General features: G+C 36.3%; 2 protein-coding genes across 2 annotated transcripts in view; both read left to right on the top strand.

Moving 5' to 3' along the window:
* Window positions 1-22,429, top strand: part of LOC129238179 (uncharacterized) — a 91,876-nt gene that overhangs the window by 36,524 nt on the left and 32,923 nt on the right. The gene's annotated exons all lie outside the window — the stretch shown is intronic.
* On the top strand, window positions 1,083-1,932 carry LOC129237665 (uncharacterized). The gene is made up of 3 exons (XM_054872542.1): window positions 1,083-1,146; window positions 1,203-1,652; window positions 1,730-1,932. The coding sequence occupies exons 1-3, from the start codon at window positions 1,119-1,121 to the stop codon at window positions 1,804-1,806; spliced, it is 555 nt and encodes a 184-aa protein (XP_054728517.1). The 5' UTR covers window positions 1,083-1,118; the 3' UTR covers window positions 1,807-1,932.

Below are 22,429 nucleotides of genomic sequence, written 5' to 3'. Positions count from 1 at the left end.
TCTCGCTCCCATATTCTCTAAGTAGTTTCCAAGCCTGCAAGATCGTGGAAACAAATTAAATGAAACACCTGACCACATCGAATTTATAATTGTTAACTACGATCTGTGGTTCAAGACGCCATGACTCCCTGCAGGAGGCCAGCATTGCTGGTACAAGCTCGTCTACCGTCAGACACAATCGTGCGGACTCTTTTTCAATAGCCATAAAAACGGCAGCAACATCCCGCTTGGTAGGAACGATGGTATCGACATCATCAGCGTGCGAATTGGGCTATTAAAGGCTGCGTTGTAGTCGAAAAGTAGGTGGTGCATGTTGACTTGGTTCTTATGAGTCTTCTCCAGGATCTACAGCAGTGGGAATATTTGGTCGACGATGGAGCGAGCAGATCTAAAACCGCACTGGTACAGCCCAATTAAAGTTCGGGCGTTAGGTTTCAATTTATCGAATAGCAGGAAGAATGGAATTTTATAGGCGATGGAGAAAAGGCTGATCTGTCGATAGTTGAGGCAGTTTATGGGGTAACCGTTTCTTAGGATAGGATAAAAAAGTTATTGAAATTAAATAAGTAAGAAACAAATTGCCGAAACTTATGACTCTTTGATAATAATAGGGCCATAGTAATTACATGTAAATATTTGAAAAAACAACTTTCATTTAAATTTATTTAATACAAAAAATATAGCAAAATATTAAAATAGCCAAATTATTTGAGTTGGTGCCTTAAAAGCCAATAATTATTAATAAATAATCAGTAAGGCCTACCAATGAAAGAAATAGAATTTGTGTATAATATTTGTAGTCACAAACTAAGAAAACGATAAGAAAAAAGAATTTAAAACATTAAAATGATTTAAATTTGAACAATAATTTTCACCCAAAATCATTGTCTGGCTTGAAAAGAAAGCTTTCTTTTCGGTTACAATTAAACCATCAATACACTGTTCCAGACAACTCTTTCTCACAATCCTATTGTTACAATACAAAATACGTGCCAGACACCATTCAATCCCTGATGTTCACGCGACTATAAAACTCGGTTCAAACTGTTGTAGAGTCATCAGTTGATTTTCTTACTCACAGTCAACATCACCAGATCTTAAAACAAAGCAACGAAAACATGTTGCCAAGGCACTTCTTGACGTTCCGTGAGTTCTTTACTTGAATTATCCGATATACTCACTAACTTCCCTATTAATTCCAGTTTTTGGAGTTGTGCTGGTGATAACCATAGTTATGGTTCAAGCGCAGCCACCTGATGTGGACACATCAGGTGTTCGTCCAACTAGGAGGCCCCCACCAACGAGGAGACCACCCCCAACTAGAAGACCCCCACCTACAAGGAGGCCATACCCAACTGATAGACCAACTAGAAGACCCCCACCTACAAGGAGGCCACCCCCAACTGACAGACCAACTAGGAGACCCCCACCTACAAGGAGGCCACCCCCAACTGAGAGACCAACTAGAAGACCAACAAGGAGACCACGAGCAGTAACACCGCCGAGACCTCGTCCATGTACTAAGGAACCGTTAAAATGCACCACTGCCGGTCCGTCATTGTGCGTGCGTAGTCGAAATGGCAGACTCTGCCGACGAGTGGCTAATAGGTGTGCATTACGCAATCTGAACTGTCAAACTAGACCGCGTAATAGTGAGTACAAATTCATAAGCAGATTTTCATTATTTAATTATTTTATTAACTTAATTTTCATTACTTTTTTCACACAGACTGGTCAATTGTAAGGCAGAGACGTTGCGGTAATCTTAAAATCGGTGCACGTCCTGAGGAATGTGAAGACGACTAATAAGGAAATGATGGATGATCAATATCGATGCCTGAATAGCTGAACCCACTTAACTTTTCCATAAGTAATTTCCAAATTAGATTATATTAAATAAAAGTCAATAAATTTCTTTCAAAATAAACTAAATTTTTCTTTAATAAGAATAATTTCATAATCAAAACACTCGTTGGCACAAAAAATCAATATTTTTAGGGAAATATTTTTTTGCAGGTACAGATATTCAAAATCGTAATTGTAAAAACTTCAATAAAAATTTGAATCTTACTTATTTATTTATGAAACAACATTCTGTAAAATGTGAAAGTGCTAAACGGAATCGCTGACAACTGGATTTTAAGAGTGTGTTGCCCAATCCACGGATAAGGTCATGCGGCAATACACACAAATTGCCATGAAATCCACTTCTGCTTAGGGTCATTTTCATAGCTTCAAGTTCGCCTCAGTTAACTTTAACTCAAACCATCCTACGATTCAATAAATTACGATTTCACAACAGGATTACCAGTTGTTTAAAGTCCAAAGTCAGTACTCAGTCCAAATCAAAAATAAGTAGAAATTCGTTAAATTCGCTGCTAATAAACCTAAAAGATGCAATTTTTGATTTTGATTTAATTTAATATAGCACCAAATAATGGGAACAACTTTTAACAACAAATAACAGTCGCCCAACCCAACCCAAATAAAAAAAAAAAAGAATTGGAACAATTTTAAAATTTTTGTTAAACATTTTTGGGAATATATGTCGGTTTTCTATAATTACGGAAAATGCCACTCTCAGATAATTTTCTTACTTTTGACTAGCTAACCCGAAAAGTCATGGGAATCCCATTGTAAAATGTGGACGAATTGCTGAGCATAGCTTCAGCTCTCAATAAGTACATAAAACAAGAACACCTTGGCCTTCAATGGCTTTAAAAATGACAAAAAAATTCTTGTTCTACTCGAGCCTACAAATACAAACCGTTTCTCAAAAATATTGAACAAAAAAATATAAGTTTTTTCAAAATTAGATTTTTCTTAAATAAATTTTATCAAAAAAATTAAAAAAAAAATTATGAAAAATTGTTCATTTTAAAACACTCTATAACATAATTTTAAATGTTGATCTCATTGATCTCAAAATTAGAATTATACATTTTTTTTTAATTTCTTCATTTTAAGTCTTATTAAACGATTAAGGTCACACCTGGGTGCTCCTTTCATCGACAGACTGTGGCAACGCTCCAATCTAAGTCCTATAAATCTTCTCCTTACAGCTCTGGTTGGTTGTAGATATCTGAGCTTTGGTGCTACTTGGGGAGAGTCAGACGGGTACTTCAACCAATTCATTTTTGCACCTACATACCTTGCTTAGATTCTTCTGAAATATGCTGCCTTAATAGTAAAGAATTTATTAATATTATTAATTTCTCTAATACGAGGGCTGTTATTGACATTTCTGTCTTCTAATGCTGCTAGGCGCCATCTGTCTTTCCCATTGAAATGATTAACATATTCTACCTTGAACTCACTCAGAACATTTTGATATTCGCGCGATATTATTCTTGTATATAGTGGCTTGAAAATTTATTTTCCGTTAAAAATTTAATATACTTTAAACATTTTTGAACGGCCAGATGGTAAATTTTTGCGTCGAATGCTCGACATATTTTTTTTTTTATCTAAGAACCTATCAAACTCCGTCAGCAAAGAAAAAAATCTCAAAACCTAATGTGATTCGTGAACTATTTGAAATGTGTACTTTCAAGGGCTATAAAGGATATAAGGGTTTACGAAATTTCCTAGCCTATAAAACTGCATGCTCGGTATTGTTTTATAAATTGAGGTGAGAAAGTATGAAACTTCTATGAATATTTATTGATTTTTTTTAATTTGCACAAAGGTTAAAAAGGGGTTCGTAAAAAATGATTTACTTAATTTGCCATAATAACCCATTACCGAGTTGCTTGAGTCTTAAAGTCAGCTATTTAGCATCTCAAACACCTTCCTCGCTGGAGCTGTTCCTTCCATAAGAGCGGGTGTATCTGACTGTTTGACTGTCCAGGCTTCCATGCCATACAGTTGCACCGGGATGAAGAGTGTCACGCAGAGTGTTGTTTTCATTCGTCGAGAGAGGGTTTTACTACTCCATTTCACACTTAGTTCAGGGTAGTATTTGCTGACAAGAATCATACGTGATTTCAAAGCTGATTTGATTTCGTTTTAGAGCGGGGGCTGTATGGAGTTGAGTGTGCAAAATGTGAGGACCGCATTCTGTAAATAGTTTTAAACTCAGAAAAGCTTGCAGATTATGATTCTGGATGTTGCCGGGAGATTTAATGGTCCATTTTTTTCCCCCCACCCCCTTAGTATTCAAGTATAGTGCAGGCGCTAAAGGACATTGAGTATGCAAAGTGTGAGGACCGGCAACAATGCTGAAATTCTTTTACTTGAGACCCTACACAAAAACAAAACATGTTGCCGGCAGCTGTGATGGTGCCTTCTCTTTCCCCCGCCCTTCACCTTGTCCAAGCGTTATTGCGTCATAGCACTCGTATTAGTCAGAAGAAAATATTTCGTGGCGCATGATGGTTTATTTTTTCGTAATCACATAATTATTTTAGCTAAGTTTTCTTATAATTCAGTGTTTTATTAGTGTTTTGTTTAAATAAACACATGGACAATGTCTTTAGAAGTGATAAATATAAAGAAACGAAAACTATACGAAATTTCGTGTTTGTTTTGTGATGAAACGGGTAATTTAGTGATGAATCCAAAACCACAATCATTTATAAATATTCAGAAAGCAGCAGATCGGAGAAAAGATGACGTTAGTGAGAAAATGAAAAATAATGCAGACTTTACTGAATACAAATGTACTTGGCATCGAACTTGTATGGCAAGTTATATTAGCGAAGAGAAGATAAGACGTCGAGATTTGGCACTACAAAAGCAGGAGAATGTTTCTATTTCTACCTGCTCTGCAGAAGCTATTGTGTCAGGACTCAAGGCACTCGAAGGTCATCAAGAACAAATTTAAAATTTAATAAAGACCTAAAATGTTTAATCTGGGGTAAACAAACAAGAAATAAAAACAAAACACTTTATTTGTGCTCCGAAATGTCAGCTGCGGAACAAATCTTAAATACTGCCCGAAAAAGGCAAGATGATGTTTTTACACAAATTGACACTTGCGAACATCCAGCCGATTTATTTGCAATGGAAGTAAGGTATCATAAACACTGTTATCGTGATTATCTACGACTACCAAGAAACTCAGCAACTCCATCAGGTAGACCTCCAAATAAAATACCACATGACATTCTTATAGAGGCATTTAAGAAGCTGATTAATGAAATAAAACTTAAATTAACAACTCACTCTTTTGAAGTGTCATCATTAGCTAAGCGACTAGCTGAACTCACTGACATAGAAGATGCAGTTGTAGAAAATCGTGATATTAAATCACTACTAATAGATAAGTATGGTGAAAACGTTTTATTTTCATATCCAAATGATCGATCGAAATCATCATTACTGTTTATGGGTAACATATCACTGGATCAAGTCATTGAACATATTCGTACCGTAACTTCAACAAACTCCATTGTTCAAGTGGCAAAACATCTTCGTAAAGAAATATTAACTACTGAAGTAATACCAAATGGGTTTTTATGTGATGAAACTTTAATTGAACAATTTTTAAAGAAAAATCATTTACCGAATAATTGGCAAATTTTTATGCAAGTGCTTAAAATAAAAAATTAAGTGAAAATTACAATCGACGAGCGTTATCAGTGTTTCATGATATATACATACTTCACGATTACGGAGAAACCGACTCCAGACTTAGCTCAATCTATTCATCATTTGAGTCGATCGAAGAATTTAATCAATATGATGAATAAATTTGGTCATTGCATTAATTACAAAGCATTAAAAAACATCGATAAAGAAGTACTAACGTCAATTGTGTGTGAAGATATAGACAGAAAATTACTTATTCCTAAAAATATAGTTCGAGATTCGTCGTTATTTATTCATGGAGCTATAGATAATAATGATTTCAATGAATAAAGGTCTATGGTTTGAAGGTTCTTATAAGAAAAAATACATTTCAGGGTGTCATTTAGCTGCTCAATCCCTTGGCGAAAACATTTCTTGTATTTTGCCAGCATTACACTCTCTAAGTGGTTGCGATTCGACTAGCAGATTGGGCTAAAAAAAAAAATAGTTTAAAAGCTGCATCGTTGGGTTTTGTGCAAAATGGTCTTAGGCATTTAGGAAATCCATACCTAATAGTCGAACAGTCAGAATTAGAAACCATGTGCACCTATCTTTTCTCAAAAAAACATTAACTGCTGGTGAACTTCGCTATAAATTAATTTGTCAAAATATCGGCTTCGGCTTAAATTTATTAAAAGTAATTTGCATATCAGATGCTCTACATTTACATTTGTTAAGAGTTTCAGTACAAACATATATATGGATAAATTCTGACCAAACAGTACTACAGCCTATTGATTACACCTTATTAGGCTATGAAAAAAAAAGATGGTAAATTGTATCCACGACAATTGACGAAGCGACCATTACATCTAATTGTCAAACAAAGGCTTGTTCTTGCAAAAAGTTACAACTATATTGTATTTCGTTGTGCAAGTGTATTAATAATAACTTCCAAAATAAAAGAGATTAATTATTTGCATTTTTTTGTATGACTTATGTTAAAATATTCTTTTTCTTATTAAATCATTTTCTATCAAAAATATGTGTTTTATTTTTTATTTTTTTTTTTATTGACTAACTAAAATTATCTTTAATCATAAGAAATAATTGAATTTTATCACTAAAACAATCATTGAAATGATTTCAAAGCACTTGTTCAGTCCATTTACTTGAACACTAAGGGGGTGGGGTAAAAAAAAAAAATGGACCATCAAATCTCCCGGCAACATCCAGAATCATAATCTGCAAGCTTTTCTGAGTTCAAAACTATTTATAGAATGCGGTCCTCACATTTTGCATACTCAGTGTACTTTAGCGCCTGCACTATTTGATTTGTTGCTGGTAGTAGCGGAACCAAGTTAAATGAAGTCCTTGACCACATCGAATTTATAGTTGTTAACTTTGATCTATGATTCAAGACGCCGCGACTACCTGTAGGATGACAGTATCTACTTGGTTGTACCCCCGTTTAGCATCAGATACAATTGTGCGCTCACCATGATGTCGACATCACCAGCAGACGCAAGGAGCTGGACACTTTTATATAAAAAGTTCCGTTACGTTCTACCCCCGTTCTGTGATCCACACTCTCCACAACAAAGTATAAGCGATTGCATGACAAAAGCTCACCTTCTCTGAAGGTGCTCAACGTCATTCTGCTCAGCTGTATCAGCTTAGCAGGGATGCCGAACTCAGACATTATGCGATGTAGTTGGTCGCGAATCGGGCTGTCAAAGGCTGCGTTGTAGTCGAACAGTAGGTGGTGCATATTGACTTGGTTCTTATGGGTCTTCTTCAGGATCTGCCGTAGTGTGAATATTTGGTCGACGGTGGAGCGGACAAGTCTGAAACCGCACTGGCACAGCCCAATTGGGGATTCGTTTAGTTTAAATTTATCGCATAGAAGATAGGATGGAATTTTATACGGGGTGGAGATAAGGTTGATCTCTCGATAGTTGAGGCAGTTTATAGGGTCACCTTTCTTTAGGATAGGATAAGGAAATTATTGAAATTAGATGAGTAACAAACAAATTGCCGAAACTTGTGACTCTTTGATTATAATAGTGCCTTAGGTATTACATGTAAATACTTGAAAAAACAACTTTCATTTAAATTTATTTAACACTAAAAATCTTGCAAAATATTAAAACAACCAGTTATTTGAATAAGTGCCTTAAAAACCAATAATTATTAATAAATAATCAGTAAGGCCTACCAATGAAATAAATAAAATTTTTGAATAATATTTGTTGTCACAAACTAAGAAAACGATAAAAAAAGGAAAATATTAAAATCATTTGAATTTTAACAATAATTTTCATCCAAAATCATTGTCTGGCTTGAAAAGAAAGCTTTCTTTTCGGTTACAATTAAACCATCAATACACTGTTCCAGACAACTCTTTCTCACAATCCTATTGTTACAATACAAAATACTTGCCAGACACCATTCAATCCCTGATGTTCACGCGACTATAAAACTCGGTTCAAACTGTTGTAGAGTCATCAGTTGATTTTCTTACTCACAGTCAATATCACCAGATCTTAAAACAAAGCAACGAAAACATGTTGCCAAGGCACTTCTTGACGTTCCGTAAGTTCTTTACTTGAATTATCCGATATACTCACTAACTCCCCTATAAATTCCAGTTTTTGGAGTTGTGCTTGTGATAGCCATAGTTATGGTTCAAGCGCAGCCACCTGATGTGGACACATCAGGTGTTCGTCCAACTAGGAGGCCCCCACCAACGAGGAGACCACCTCCAACTAGAAGACCCCCACCTACAAGGAGGCCATACCCAACTGGGAGACCAACTAGAAGACCCCCACCTACAAGAACTCCACCAACTAGGAGACCCCCACCTAGAAGACCAACAAGGAGACCACGAGCAGTAACACCGCCAAGACCTCGTCCATGTACTAAGGAACCGTTAAAATGCACCACTGCCGGTCCGTCATTGTGCGTGCGTAGTCGAAATGGCAGACTCTGCCGACAAGTGGCTAATAGGTGTGCATTACGCAATCTGAACTGTCAAACTAGACCGCGTAATAGTGAGTACAAATTGATAGGGAGATTTTCATTATTTAATTCTTTTATTAACTTAATTTTCATTACTTTTTTCACACAGACTGGTCAATTGTAAGGCAGAGACGTTGCGGTAATCTTAAAATCGGTGCACGTCCTGAGAAATGTGAAGACGACTAATAAGGAAATGATGGATGATCAATATCGATTAAAAAAAAAATTATGAAAAATTGTTCATTTTAAAACACTCTATAACATAATTTTAAATGTTGATCTCATTGATCTCAAAATTAGAATTATACATTTTTTTTAATTTCTTCATTTTAAGTCTTATTAAACGATTAAGGTCACACCTGGGTGCTCCTTTCATCGACAGACTGTGGCAACGCTCCAATCTAAGTCCTATAAATCTTCTCCTTACAGCTCTGGTTGGTTGTAGATATCTGAGCTTTGGTGCTACTTGGGGAGAGTCAGACGGGTACTTCAACCAATTCATTTTTGCACCTACATACCTTGCTTAGATTCTTCTGAAATATGCTGCCTTAATAGTAAAGAATTTATTAATATTATTAATTTCTCTAATACGAGGGCTGTTATTGACATTTCTGTCTTCTAATGCTGCTAGGCGCCATCTGTCTTTCCCATTGAAATGATTAACATATTCTACCTTGAACTCACTCAGAACATTTTGATATTCGCGCGATATTATTCTTGTATATAGTGGCTTGAAAATTTGTTTTCCGTTAAAAATTTAATATACTTTAAACATTTTTGAACGGCCAGATGGTAAATTTTTGCGTCGAATGCTCGACATTTTTTTTTTTATCTAAGAAACTATCAAACTCCGTCAGCAAAGAAAAAAACCTCAAAACCTAATGTGATTCGTGAACTATTTGAAATGTGTACTTTCAAGGGCTATAAAGGATATAAGGGCTTACGAAATTTCCTAGCCTATAAAACTGCATACTCGGAATTGTAAATTGAGGTGAGAAAGTATGAAACTTCTATGAAAATTTATTGATTTTTTTTTTTAATTTGCACAAAGGTTAAAAAGGGGTTCGTAAAAAATTATTTACTTAATTGGCCGTAATAACCCGTTACCGAGCTGCTTGCTCTCAAATAAAGTCAGCTATTTAGCATCTCAAACACCTTCCTCGCTGGAGCTGTTCCTTCCATAAGAGCGGGTGTATCTGACTGTTTGACTGTCCAGGCTTCCATGCCATACAGTTGCACCGGGATGAAGAGTGTCACGCAGAGTGTTATTTTCATTCGTCGAGAGAGGGTTCTACTACTCCATTTCACACTTAGTTCAGGGTAGTACTTGTTGACAAGAATCATCCGTGATTTCAAGGCTGATTTGAGTTCGCTTGATTTGCTGCTGGTAGTAGCGGAACCAAGTTAAATGAAGTCCTTGACCACATCGAATTTATAGTTGTTAACTTTGATCTGTGATTTAAAACACCGCGACTCCCTGTAGGATGCCAGTATATACTTGGCTGTACCCTCGTTTACCATCAGACACAATCGTGCGGATTTTTTTTCAATAGCCTTAAAACCGGCGGCAACATTCCGCTTGGTAGGAACGATGGGATCGACATCATCAGCGTGCGCAAGGAGCTGGACACTTTTATATAAAAAAGTTCCGTTACGTTCTACCCCCGTTCTGTGATCCACACTCTCCACAACAAAGTATAAGCGATTGCATGACAATGGCTCACCTTCTCTGAAGGTGCTCAACGTCATTCTGCTCAGCCGTATCAGCTTGGCAGAGTTACCGAACACAGACATTATGCGATGTAGTTGGTCGCGAATCGGGCTGTCAAAGGCTGCGTTGTAGTCGAACAGTAGGTGGTGCATATTGACTTGGTTCTTATGGGTCTTCTTCAGGATCTGCCGTAGTGTGAATATTTGGTCGACGGTGGAGCGAACAAGTCTGAAATCGCACTGGCACAGCCCAGTTGGGGATTCGTTTAGTTTAAATTTATCGCATAGAAGATAGGATGGAATTTTATACGGGGTGGAGATAAGGTTGATCTCTCGATAGTTGAGCCAGTTTATAGGGTCACCTTTCTTTAGAATAGGATAAGGAAATTATTGAAATTAGATGAGTAACAAACAAATTGCCAAATCTTCTGACTCTTTGATTATAATAGGGCCATGTTATTGCATGTAAATACTTAAAAATCAACTTTCATTTAAATTTATTTAACACTAAAAATCTTGCAAAATATTAAAATAACTATAATTATTACAATATTTGAATTGGTGCCTTAAAAGCCAATAATTATTAACAAATAATCAGTAAGACATACCAATGAAATAAATAAAATTTGTGTATAATATTTGTCGTCACAAACTAAGAAACCGATAAAAAAAATTTAAAATATTAAAATCATTTAAATTGGAACAATAATTTTTACCCAAATCATTGTCAGGCTTGAAAAAAATGTGTTTTTTTTATTACAATTGAACAATCAATAAACTGCTCGAGACAATTCCCATTGTTACAATATAAAACACGTGCCAGACACCATTCAATCCCTGAAGTTCACGCGACTATAAAAACCGGTTCAAACTGTTGTAGAGTCATCAGTTGATTTTCTTACTCACAGTCAACATCACCAGATCTTAAAACAAAGCAACGAAAACATGTTGCCAAGGCACTTCTTGACGTTCCGTAAGTTCTTTACTTGAATTATCCGATATACTCACTAACTTCCCTATAAATTCCAGTTTTTGGAGTTGTGCTTGTGATAGCCATAGTTATGGTTCAAGCACAGCCACCTGATGGGGACTATCGTCCAACTAGGAGGCCCCCACCAACAAGGAGACCAACTCCAACTAGAAGACCCCCACCTACAAGAACCCCACCTACAAGGAGACCACCACCAACTAGAAGACCAACAACGAGTCCATGAGCAATCTGAGCTGTCAAGCTAGACCGCGTAATAGTGAGTACAAATTGATAAGCAGACTAATAAGGAAATGATGGATGATCAATATCGATGCCTGAATAGCTGAACCCACTTAACTTTTCCATAAGTAATTTCTAAATTCAATTATATTAAATAAAAGTCAATAAATTTCTTTCAAAATAAACTAAATTTTTCTTTAATAAGAATAATTTCATAATCAAAACACGCGTTGGCACAGAAAATCAATATTTTTAGGGAAATATTTTTTTGCAGGTACAGATATTCAAAATCGTAATTGTAAAAAATTCAATAAAAATATGAATCTTACTTATTTATTTATGAAATAACATTCTGTAAAATGTGAAAGCGCTAAACGGAAGCGCTGACAACTGGAGTTTAAGAGTGTGTTGCCCAATCCGCGGATAAGGTCATGCGGCAATACACACAAATTGCCATGAAATCCACTTCTGCTTAGGGCCATTTTCATAGCTTCGAGTTCACCTCAGTTAACTTTAACTCAAACCATCCTACGATTCAATAAATTACGATTTCACTGCAGGATTACCAGTGGTTTAAAGTCCAAAGTCAGTAGTCAGTCCAAATCAGAAATGAGTAGAAATTCGTTAAATTCGCTGCTCATAAACCTAAAAGATGCAATATTTGATTTTAATTTAATTTAATATAGCACCAAATAATGGGAACAACTTTAAACAACAAATAACAGTCGCAAAATTTTCTGCTAAAACCCAAAATAAAACTTGATTAAGAACTAATTTTCAGTGTTCCAATAAAAATAGTTAAATTTTGTTTAATAAAAAATAATTAAAGGGTTTAATTTTATAGGAATTTGTAAAGGGAAATTAAAACATGAGTAAATTTACGGAAAAACGCATTTTTCCCATGAAAGCTCGATGGCAATTTTCTAACCGTAGGCGGCACAGGTAAATATCAGACAGAAAAAAAAGTAAAGTAAAGGTGAGCGATTCTTTATCAAGTCGCCCAAGTCTTTTACCAATCTTTTAAAAGTTATCGGGTGGGATTTTTGCGTAAGTATAATGAAAAATAAACTGGAAATATTAAAAAAAATTCTAATTTGAGATTTATTTAATATAGGAAATTTTGCTACAAAATTTTTAAAGTAAAATATTTTATGGTTTGTCAACATTTTAATAATTTTAAAAAATTTTAAGAAAACAAATTGGAAAGATATTAAAATTTTTAGGAAAATATGTCGGTTTTCGATAATTATGAAAAACGCCACTCTCCGATAGTTTTCTTTTTTTATTATGTAACTCAAAAAGTGTAGAGCCGATGAACTAGCGAGACCCGGTACCAAATTGACCGATGAGTACATAGCCAATGACATAGGGATACTCTTACAAACATATAAGCTACTCATGCTTGAGGAAATCGTGGAAAGCAAACGAAAGATGGCGTAATGAAACCACCTGCAAAATCGCCCGTCAACTGTGGCCGACACTAAATGCTAAACGCACAGAATCTCTGCTAAGCCAAAATAAACACAGTCCTAGCACACTGATTTCATTCATAACGGGGCACTGTCTTATAGGTAGACAGGCCCAAAGGACGGGCGTGCAAACACATGACTTCTGTAGAAGTTGTCTAGAGGAGGTCGGGGAAGAGACAATCTCGCACCTACTGCGCTTGGAAGATCTCAGTTCTGCAGAAATCAGAGATATTCTGAAAATTTTGAAAAGCACACACTCGGCATCACAATGGGCCATGAGCCTGAGTGTGTCCCACAGGACAACCGCTTCAACCGAGCCCAACCTAACTCGAAAAGTCATGGGAATGACATTGTGAAATGTGGAGGAATTACTGAGCATAGCTTCAGTTCTCAATAAATAAATAAGACAAGAACACCTTGGCCTTTAGCGTACAAAAAACGTTCATGTTTTTGTCGAACTTACTTTTTTTCTTAAGTAACTAATTAAGTGTATCTAAAGAATTAAAAAAAAGTTATGAAATATTTTTCACACAAAATTTTCTACATGTATTTAATCCAAAAATTAGAATTATATACTTTTTTAATTTCTTCATTTTAATTCTTATTATACTCCAGTCCACAAGTAAACAAAGATAAAAAAAAATTTATGATAGTGTCCAAATTAAAAGCAAATTAAAAAATAATTATATAATATATTTATATATATTTGGCGCGTACACCCTTTTTGGGTGCTTGGCCGAGCTCCTCCTCCTATTTGTGGGGTGCGTCTTGATGTTGTTCCACAAATGGAGGGACGTACAGTTTCAAGCCGACTCCGAACGGCAGATATTTTTTATGAGGAGCTTTTTTATGGCAGAAATACACTCGGAGGTTTGCCATTGCCTGCCGAGGGGCGACCGCTATTAGAAAAATGTTTTTCTTCATTTTGTTGTTTCATCAAGATTCTGTGAATTCCGAATGGTAGTCACGCACCAACAAAATAAAATAATAACTAATGCTAAAAGTTTAGTTCAATAACTATTACAAAGAAAGCAACTGCGGATTTTTTTTGTATTATTATTATTATACTATTTGCTTTAAATGTTGATTGTTACGTTGATTACACTCTTCGAATCTGGCCTCTGTCGTCCATGCCACCAGCTGGAGAAGTGCTGTCGAGATGTCATTAACCACGAGAACGATATTTTCTTTTCGTGCTGAGTTGGTTGCTAGTTCACATACTTTACTTTTGAGGTAGCTCACAAAAAAAAGTCCATAAGTCGAATCTTATTGGTTTCTCAAAATCTCTTTATGCTTCTATTACTCGAGCCTTAATTGAGTTTTAGCGGCCTCTGTAGTTTAGCGTAAGTGCACCACCATCTCAGACGTTGTGGGTATGAATCCCACGGAAAGTACGGCCCTCGCACTGTTACAAATTTTCTTTTTTCCCCTGTTTCTAAAAATGTCATTCCTCAAACCCAAAACCTTATCCATTCCATCCTTAGCCCGCACAATAGTCAGCGCATTATGTGCATTGCGGCTGCTAAAACAAGCAAAAACAGTTACACATTGCATCAGTGGCGCCAGCAAGAGGAAGCGGGCAACCGATTTAGCGAAATCCTCAACCATCTGTGTGATCCTTCTGCCAGAAAAATTTGGAACACAGATGGCGCTCAAATCAGTAAGAAGGCGTTGTTCTTAAGCAAAGACAGGTGGGCGGCAATCACCTATCCTGTCAGAAATCAAAAACAGATGAACGAAACTAACGCAAGACTGAGGTTTGTCGAGGCCCTATGCTCCCGAGAGGAGTGAACAAGGAGAAAAATTGAGTTTGATAAAATCTCTAAATGTGTTGAGATAGATTTTTCATTTTGAAAAGATCACCTATTTAAATTTTTGTATATTTGCAATATAATAAATAGTTTAATTCTAGGTACTTTCGTTTTTAATGCCTACTAATCTTAAAATGTGTCCACTTAGCCTTTGGAAATCTATTATATTCATTGGCTTAATAAATAAATAAATGAAGAACGGGCGGCCTGAGTGGCCCGAATATGTTACCGAAACGACTTATGAGTTTTTTAGGGAAGAAATCACGCAGTATCTACATGGTCTCTTTGGCCGCGTGCGGCGTGGCGCCATCTTGCTGAAGCCATATGTTGCACACAGAAGAAAGTATGTTCTCTCAATATTGGCAAAAATAATCGTTCTGTATGGGTCGATAAGAGACACCGTCCAAAGAAATTGCTTGTCCTCGACGATTTAAAAAAAAATATGGTCTAGTTATTCCACAGTTCCACAAAGCATACCAAACCGCTTTTTTGGGACTCTAAGGCGGCCGTTTAATAATATAGTTCCTGCTTTAATAGTGTGTTCTCTGCCAATAACGGCAATTTTACTTATTCACAATTCGAACACTTCAACATTGCTACGGGGAAAGGTCTACGGATTGTTCGTTAGGCTTTAGCGCTTGCACGATTTAAGTTTTGTAGGGGTGAAGTCTATGATTCTTCATCGATATGTCATGCATGATAGTATTTGGAAGTCCTAGAGCAGCTGTTCCCTTGCGCAAGGACTGACGCGGATTATCGTGCAAACTTGTAGCGACGAATTCGATATTTTCATTTGGTCTCGATATTCGACTGGTCTCTGGCCATGGGATGTGTGCAACCGAACTGGTTATCCGTAACCTTTCCATTTATACACGAATCAAATCTTAATTTGTGGCAACACGCAAACGTCGAAATTTGTAATGAGAACCAAATTTATAAAGATCAGTTGTGCGCGTGTCATTGGTCTTGAAATATGCTGCGATTGTGAAAGCCATTCACCCGTCCACTTCGGCATCGTGACTAAATAACTCACAAGAACAGCCAAATTAACGCGGTCTCCTCCCCGCTCATACACTTTGCGGTGAGAAAGAAATTTTAAATTTACAACCTAATTATACTACTGGCCACCCTGTGATTGGATCACTTGACATGAAATAACTCAGGGGTTTAAATTTTTGACCTTAGATTAAATTTTGGGGGTAGCATGAAGAAAAAAAATGTTTTTGGATCATCCCAAATTATAAATTTATAATTCCCTATAATGGTTTTCGAGCATTGCATGCCGGTTTCTATAGACAATTGTCTGGCTAAATGCGAGCCTTTTGTTGTCTCCCTGACAACTTAGCCATGAATAAAGCCATGCAAGACAATTCTTTCTTCATTTTATTTTTTAATTCACTGGTACGTAAATATAAACAATTAAGCTTTTATTAATTGAAAAAATCGTTTCCTGATATCAACGACCTATAAAACTACGTTCGAGCTGTTCCAGAACCATCAGTTGAGTTTCATTGCCAAACTGCAGTGGTAAACAAGGAAACGGCAGTAAGATGTTGCCTAGGAATTTATTCATGCTGAGTAAGTTCTGCGGTTGAATCGTAAAATTCTCTGACTAAAATCTCTATTTCCAGTTTTCGGTGCTGTGCTATTAGTAATAATTGTTATGATTCAAGCTCAGCCGACTGAGGTGCCAGCAACTCTAGGTCCATCAGGTATTTTACCACCGACCAAGAGGCCCCCTCCAACAAGGAGACCCCCACCAACAAGGGAACCAACTCCAACTAGAAGACCCCCACCAACCAGGGGACCAACTCCAACAAGGAGACCCCCACCAACCAGGCGACCAACCCCAACAAAGAGACCAACACCAACTAGAAGGCCAACGAGGAAGCCACGAGATACAAAACCTACGAAACCCCGTTCATGCCCTAAGAAACTGCAAAAATGTACCACTGCTGGTCCATCATTGTGTGTGCGTAGTCGAAATGGAAAGCTTTGTCGACGCGTGGCTAATAAGTGTACATTGCGCAATCTGAACTGTCAAACTAGGCCACGTAATAGTGAGTACAAATTAATACGGTGATTTTGATTACCTAATTTTTTATATTAATTTGTTTTTCTTTCATTACGTTTTTTCACACAGACTGGTCCGTTACGACAGGAAAGCGTTGCGCTAAGCTTAAAGTCGGTGGACGTACTGCGAAATGTAAAAGCTCATAACTAAATGATTGATAATCGGTATTGAGCCTGTAGTCTTGCAAAATGTAATCTTCTAAAAATAAATAAATTAATTAAAAATTTTATTTTCAAGACATATGATTGTGGACATTATTTTTTATTAAAAAATATGTTGGCGGAAGGTTTATATTTAAGCCTTAACATGGATTAAAGATGCATCGAGAGCATATTAAAGTAACGTTTTTAATTGTTGATATCACATGAGCTGAGAGGTCACGGGCCTAACACATAGATCGTACTCGTTTTATTAAACTCACCTCTTTTTCAATTAGTTCTAAACTTAAAAAGTCAGCTGTTAAAATTGCGTGAAATTCTATTCATTAGTTCGTGAGTTATAATGGTAAGAGGTAGCTTTTGTTACGCTGAAGCTGGGGCCAGTTTTGAGACAAAAAAAAGAGGTTGTCTGTAAAGTCGGTTTTCTGACGATAGTTTAACATGACAACGTCATAAGAAAATACTGATGGAATGTTTGCAATTTTTCAAAAGAAAATTTTAATTTTAATTAGATATAGAGAAGGAGGTAAATGGAATAGCAATGGAATTGATCAAGTTACATTTACACAAACGTGAAAAATGACGAAACATTTATCAAATTCATGAAAGATATCTTCAATTTCGATTGTGCATCAGACGTTAATAAGTCAACAACACTAAGAGGCACCATCATCGATTTGCCCTTTTCAAGACACATTACACTCGAAACACTCCCTTTCATTTCCTACTTTTCTTATCATCGTCCTATTCTCAACAGAGAAATGGTTCATTACCATGCACGCAGTACCATACAAATACAGTAGATTCTGTTTTTATGCGGTATATACGTTCCGCAAGAAACAGCATAAAAAAGCTACCAGTTCTATAGTAAAACTATAGATACGTTTCAAAAGTGCTAAGAACCGCATAAATCTGGAATAATTAAATAAAATCGCATAAACAAAAAATTGTATTTTTGAAAATTATATCTTTATTTAAGAAACGTCAGAATCGAAAAACAAATTTACATCGTCAGAAATAGAATCAGACCGCGGGTATGGTATGTTGCGCATTCGGTTAGGATTTGGCGTAAAATCACTTCCGTCACTTGAGGAAATGTACACGTCTGATCAGGATGGTGATGCAGGCGGTTCCATGCTTGTAGGGTTAGCATTTTTGATGTAATCTGTGATGAGTGTTTGCTTATCTGGTTTAGAATCTTGTTTATATGTACAATTAAAAAAACCGCACTATTTCAAAACCGCATAAAAAAAACCGCATAAAAACAGAATCTACTCTATATGAATTTATATACATATGCGTATATACGTACATATATATGCTCACTTAAGTAGAAGAGAGCCAGATGTCGAACGTGGCCGAACGCGAGGCCGATTGTGCTCTTTGTCATTCGTTCCGCGCTCTCGCTTGCAGTTCATGCAAGGTAACGCCGCATGAGCAAGATAACGACGATTGAGTAAGATACCGCCGCATTTTTTGATGCACTTAGAGAACTTATAAAAATTGTATTTGTACGTTGATTTGCCGAAGAGTTGAGTGCGTGGCGAAAGGAAATATGTAAGCAGCTGCAAATATTTTATTTTTCTACATGCATATAAATATACAATAGGCCGGGTCGATTTGTGGGGAGGTACAAAAATCGCTCATTGCTCTGTATTCTAGGGATCAAAATAGGAAACTTTGCCGAATGAAGCATACCCCTAAAACGAATTGTCATGTCCCCCAATTTGGGTCGAACTTTTCAGTTTCTTTTCTCATGTAAAGGCCAAAAATGGTGATATTTTGAAATGATTGTATGGGGAACGCCCCAGGGGAGTTCCAGGGGGTGTGCCACTGGCTTGGGTGGATCGGCCGTCCAAAGTTAGTGGGGGTCGGTCATACATTTGAACTCGATTGGAGCACTCTAAATAGGTCAAAGTGGGATTTTTCATATATAGGTACATTTGCGTGTGCGCTTTGATGATCTTGCATGTACTTTGTTGTCTTTATGTTTGTATGTATATCTGTGTGAGCAGGTTTCAATTTAAACACAAATCGTTTAAGATTAAAAGTTTTCAAACTGTAATTCCAATTTTATTAAATTCATTGTCTGATAATTTAGAAAACATCGCCTACCTTAAAATTTATGTTTTTGTTTCTTATGTATAGAAATTCTAGCATATAAAAGTTCAGCGAATTTTCATCAAAAATTAAAATTTGTAGTCATTACTTTTGGTATAACTCTGGGTATGCAGCTTCGTAACCCTTGAAATGTTGTTATAATTTTGAGTAAGTCTAAAGTGGCTAAAAATTCGCATCGTTGTGGAATTTTTTCCATATAAGGAATACTCGAATTTTTTTACATGGAAGAAAATATACTGCAATGTGAACAAAGAAAAAAAAACCAATTGCCAATATATTAGTTTAGGGAAAAATAAATGAATTATTTTCTCGGTAGATGGCTGTGGTCATCGATATCTCGTAAAGTATCGGCCAGGGAGGTTTTGCTTTGTTTTGGTCATAACTTAATTACAACCGTATGACCAAACACTCCATTCAGATATTTACTGTCAACAACTAAACTGTTTGAAGCTAGCAATTGACTAGAAACGGCCAGAATTGGCCACCAGAAGAGGTGTTGTGTTCCATCAGGACAACGCAAGACACCACACGTCTGTAGTGACTCACCAAAAACTCCGGCAGCTTGTTTGGGAAGTTTTAATGCATCCGCCATATAGCCCTGGCCTGGCACCAAGCGATTACCACCTTTCTTCTCATTTCCTCAAAATTTCCTGAGTGGTAAGAAATTGGTATCAAGACAAGAGTGGGAATACCCATTACTAGAGTCTTTCAACAATAAGAACCAAGCCTTCTATGAGAGAAGCATTATGAAACTACCTTTAAAATGGCAAGAAAATTATAATTATTATATATAAAGGGTGGTTAAGTTTTAAGGCCCGGTGTTGATTTTGAATGAAATACAATTTCTTTAAGAAATCATTGTCATTTCTCTTTATTATGATAATACTGGTATAGCTCAATTACGTATGGAATAAAATATTGGCCAAACGGCCGCCGTGTCCTCGGCGGCACACCTCCATCCGATGGTCCCAATTTTCGATGACGCTGAGACATAATTGAGGTTCTATGCCGTTAATGTGCCGAATTATCTTATCCTTCAGCTCTGGAATTGTTGCTGGCTTATCGACGTACACCTTTTCTTTCAAATAACCCCAAAGAAAGAAGTGCAACGGTGTCAAATCACATAATCTTGGCGGCCAATTGACATCTCCGCGACGTGAGATTTTTCGCGCAAAAGAGCCATTGTTTCGTTAGCTGTGTGACATGTGGCACCGTCTTGCTGAAACCACATACTGTCCACATCCATATCTTCCACTTCGGGCCATAAAAAGCTCGTTATCATATCGCGATAGCGAACACTATTCACAGTAACTGCCTGACCAGCCTCATTTTGAAAACAATACGGCCCAATGATGCCGCCGGCCCATAAACCGCACCAAACAGTCACTCTTTGTGGGTGCATAGGTTTTTCGGCAATCACTCTTGGATTATCATTCGCCCAAATGCGGCAATTCTGCTTATTGACGAATCCACTGAGGTGAAAATGTGCTTCATCACTGAAGATGAAGTGCGCGAAAGTGCATTTTGATTCGAACGCCCGTTTTCATAATAAGCCTGAATAACTTTAACGCGTTGCTCGATTATGTATCTTTTCATTGATCGAATTGAATTAGTTTGAAATTGAAAAGTGTCAAATAAAATGCAGAAAAAACTTGAAGTTTAGGTGTGGTTTACATTTTACATCGGCTCTTGAAGTTTATAATAAGTTATATACGCTTTTTCTACATTGGGCCTACAGTTCAGTTTCGGTGGAATTTCAACCCTGTTGATTGACGGTAGTGTAAACTGTGGCATCTTGCTTTTATTTGTAAACAGCATTAACTGGGTTTTGCTTGGGTTAACCCTAAGACCACTGTTTGTAGCCCATTTGCTTAGCTTTTCCAGAAATCCTTCTGGCATTTGACTCATAGTGGAAGTAAATAGTCCCGTTGTAAGTAAGGTATACATTAGGTACAATTGTGTGGGTTCGCGCATGTTGAAAATTATTTGCATACATTAAATTATACCTGTCAGCAGTCTATTTATTCATATGTATGTATGTGCACACATACATGCAGAGCATAAGTACAACAGACAATATGAGTGGTGCTATTATTTTTACCAAATTAGGTCATTATGCTCTGTTTTCCGGAACAGATGTGAAGATCATTGAACTTTTTGGAATTGTGTTAAGGTTTTGGCTTTCTACAAATGAATATAAATATATACACAATGATGGTTAAAATAATAGCAGCGAAACGTGTAGCAAAGTTCATTTATTTTTATAGTTTTTTATACTTTTTTTAATTTTTATAATTTTTTTTTATTAAAAAATGCAACCGAAAGCATATAACTTAAAGTTTCAAACTGTATAAAAATAATTTTTTATAAAAAATTTTTATAAATTATTTTCAACAAAGTTTCAAACTTTTTCGTTAGAATTTTTAGAAAATTTAATTTCGTTTAATCAAGATTTAGTTTTGTTTAATTTAATTTTAAATTGGCTTTCCCGCTTTTTGTTGACGTTACAAAGCATTTTCTTTTACATAAAACAATTCTAATATTCATTATATGGAAGAAAATGCACAGCAATGCGAATTGAGCCACTATCTACTTGCGCAAAATTATACCAAAATTGAAAAAATTGAAAGTACAAAACTGCACACCCAGTTTATCCCAAAAATACTGACTAAATTTGAATTTTTGATGAAAATTAGCTGAAATTTTATATTCTGTAATTTCTATATATACATATAAAGGGTCCGCCATATAACTTTACGGAATTAAAAATGCTATAAAAAAGAAACTACTCAATATTTTTCCAAACTGTTTTTTTATTTTGAAGTACAATCCTTCCGGTTAATGATGGAACACAACTTCATTCATATGACTGCCTCGGCTAGCCATGCTCCATCCCATACGATCGGTTCAATTTTTCAACACATTTTCGATTGTATGCGGCTCTATGTTCGTCTCAATGATGTCTCCCAAATATCCAATTGTTGAGAACGACGGTAAACTGATGTTCCTGGTGATTCACGAACACTCTCGGCCACAGCAGCAATATTTTCCGGTGTACGCACGGTTTTTGGTCGGTCACACGTTGGTTTGTCAATAAGCAACCCAGTTTCTCTTACTTTTTTCGCAAAGTAACGCACATACGCTTCATTCGGTGCTTTTCTTCTTCCCATTGCCGTACGTAATTTTCGTACACATTCTGCAACATGACCATGATTTTCAAAGTAATGTCCCAATATTTCCCAGCGTTCTTTGAGCGTATACACAACCATTTTCGTTCAGCGGAAGAATAAAACTAATTTTCTGTCAAATCAGATGACGGCTAAGTGTTACCATTCTTCAAATAA

The sequence above is a fragment of the Anastrepha obliqua genome, chromosome 2, assembly GCF_027943255.1.
Source record: "Anastrepha obliqua isolate idAnaObli1 chromosome 2, idAnaObli1_1.0, whole genome shotgun sequence".
NCBI classification, from domain to species: domain Eukaryota; kingdom Metazoa; phylum Arthropoda; class Insecta; order Diptera; family Tephritidae; genus Anastrepha; species Anastrepha obliqua.
The sequence above is the reverse complement of the archived record's forward strand: the minus strand, read 5'-3'. Positions and strand labels throughout refer to the sequence as shown.

What these genes read in the sequence shown, in the direction of transcription:
- LOC129237665 (XM_054872542.1), top strand. Translation starts at nt 1,119, where the DNA reads ATGTTGCCAAGGCACTTCTTGACGTTCC. An exon ending in AAGGCACTTCTTGACGTTCC is followed by an intron (nt 1,147 to 1,202) that starts GTGAGTTCTTTA and finishes TATTAATTCCAG; the next exon opens with TTTTTGGAGTTGTGCTGGTG. An exon ending in TCAAACTAGACCGCGTAATA is followed by an intron (nt 1,653 to 1,729) that starts GTGAGTACAAAT and finishes TTTTTCACACAG; the next exon opens with ACTGGTCAATTGTAAGGCAG.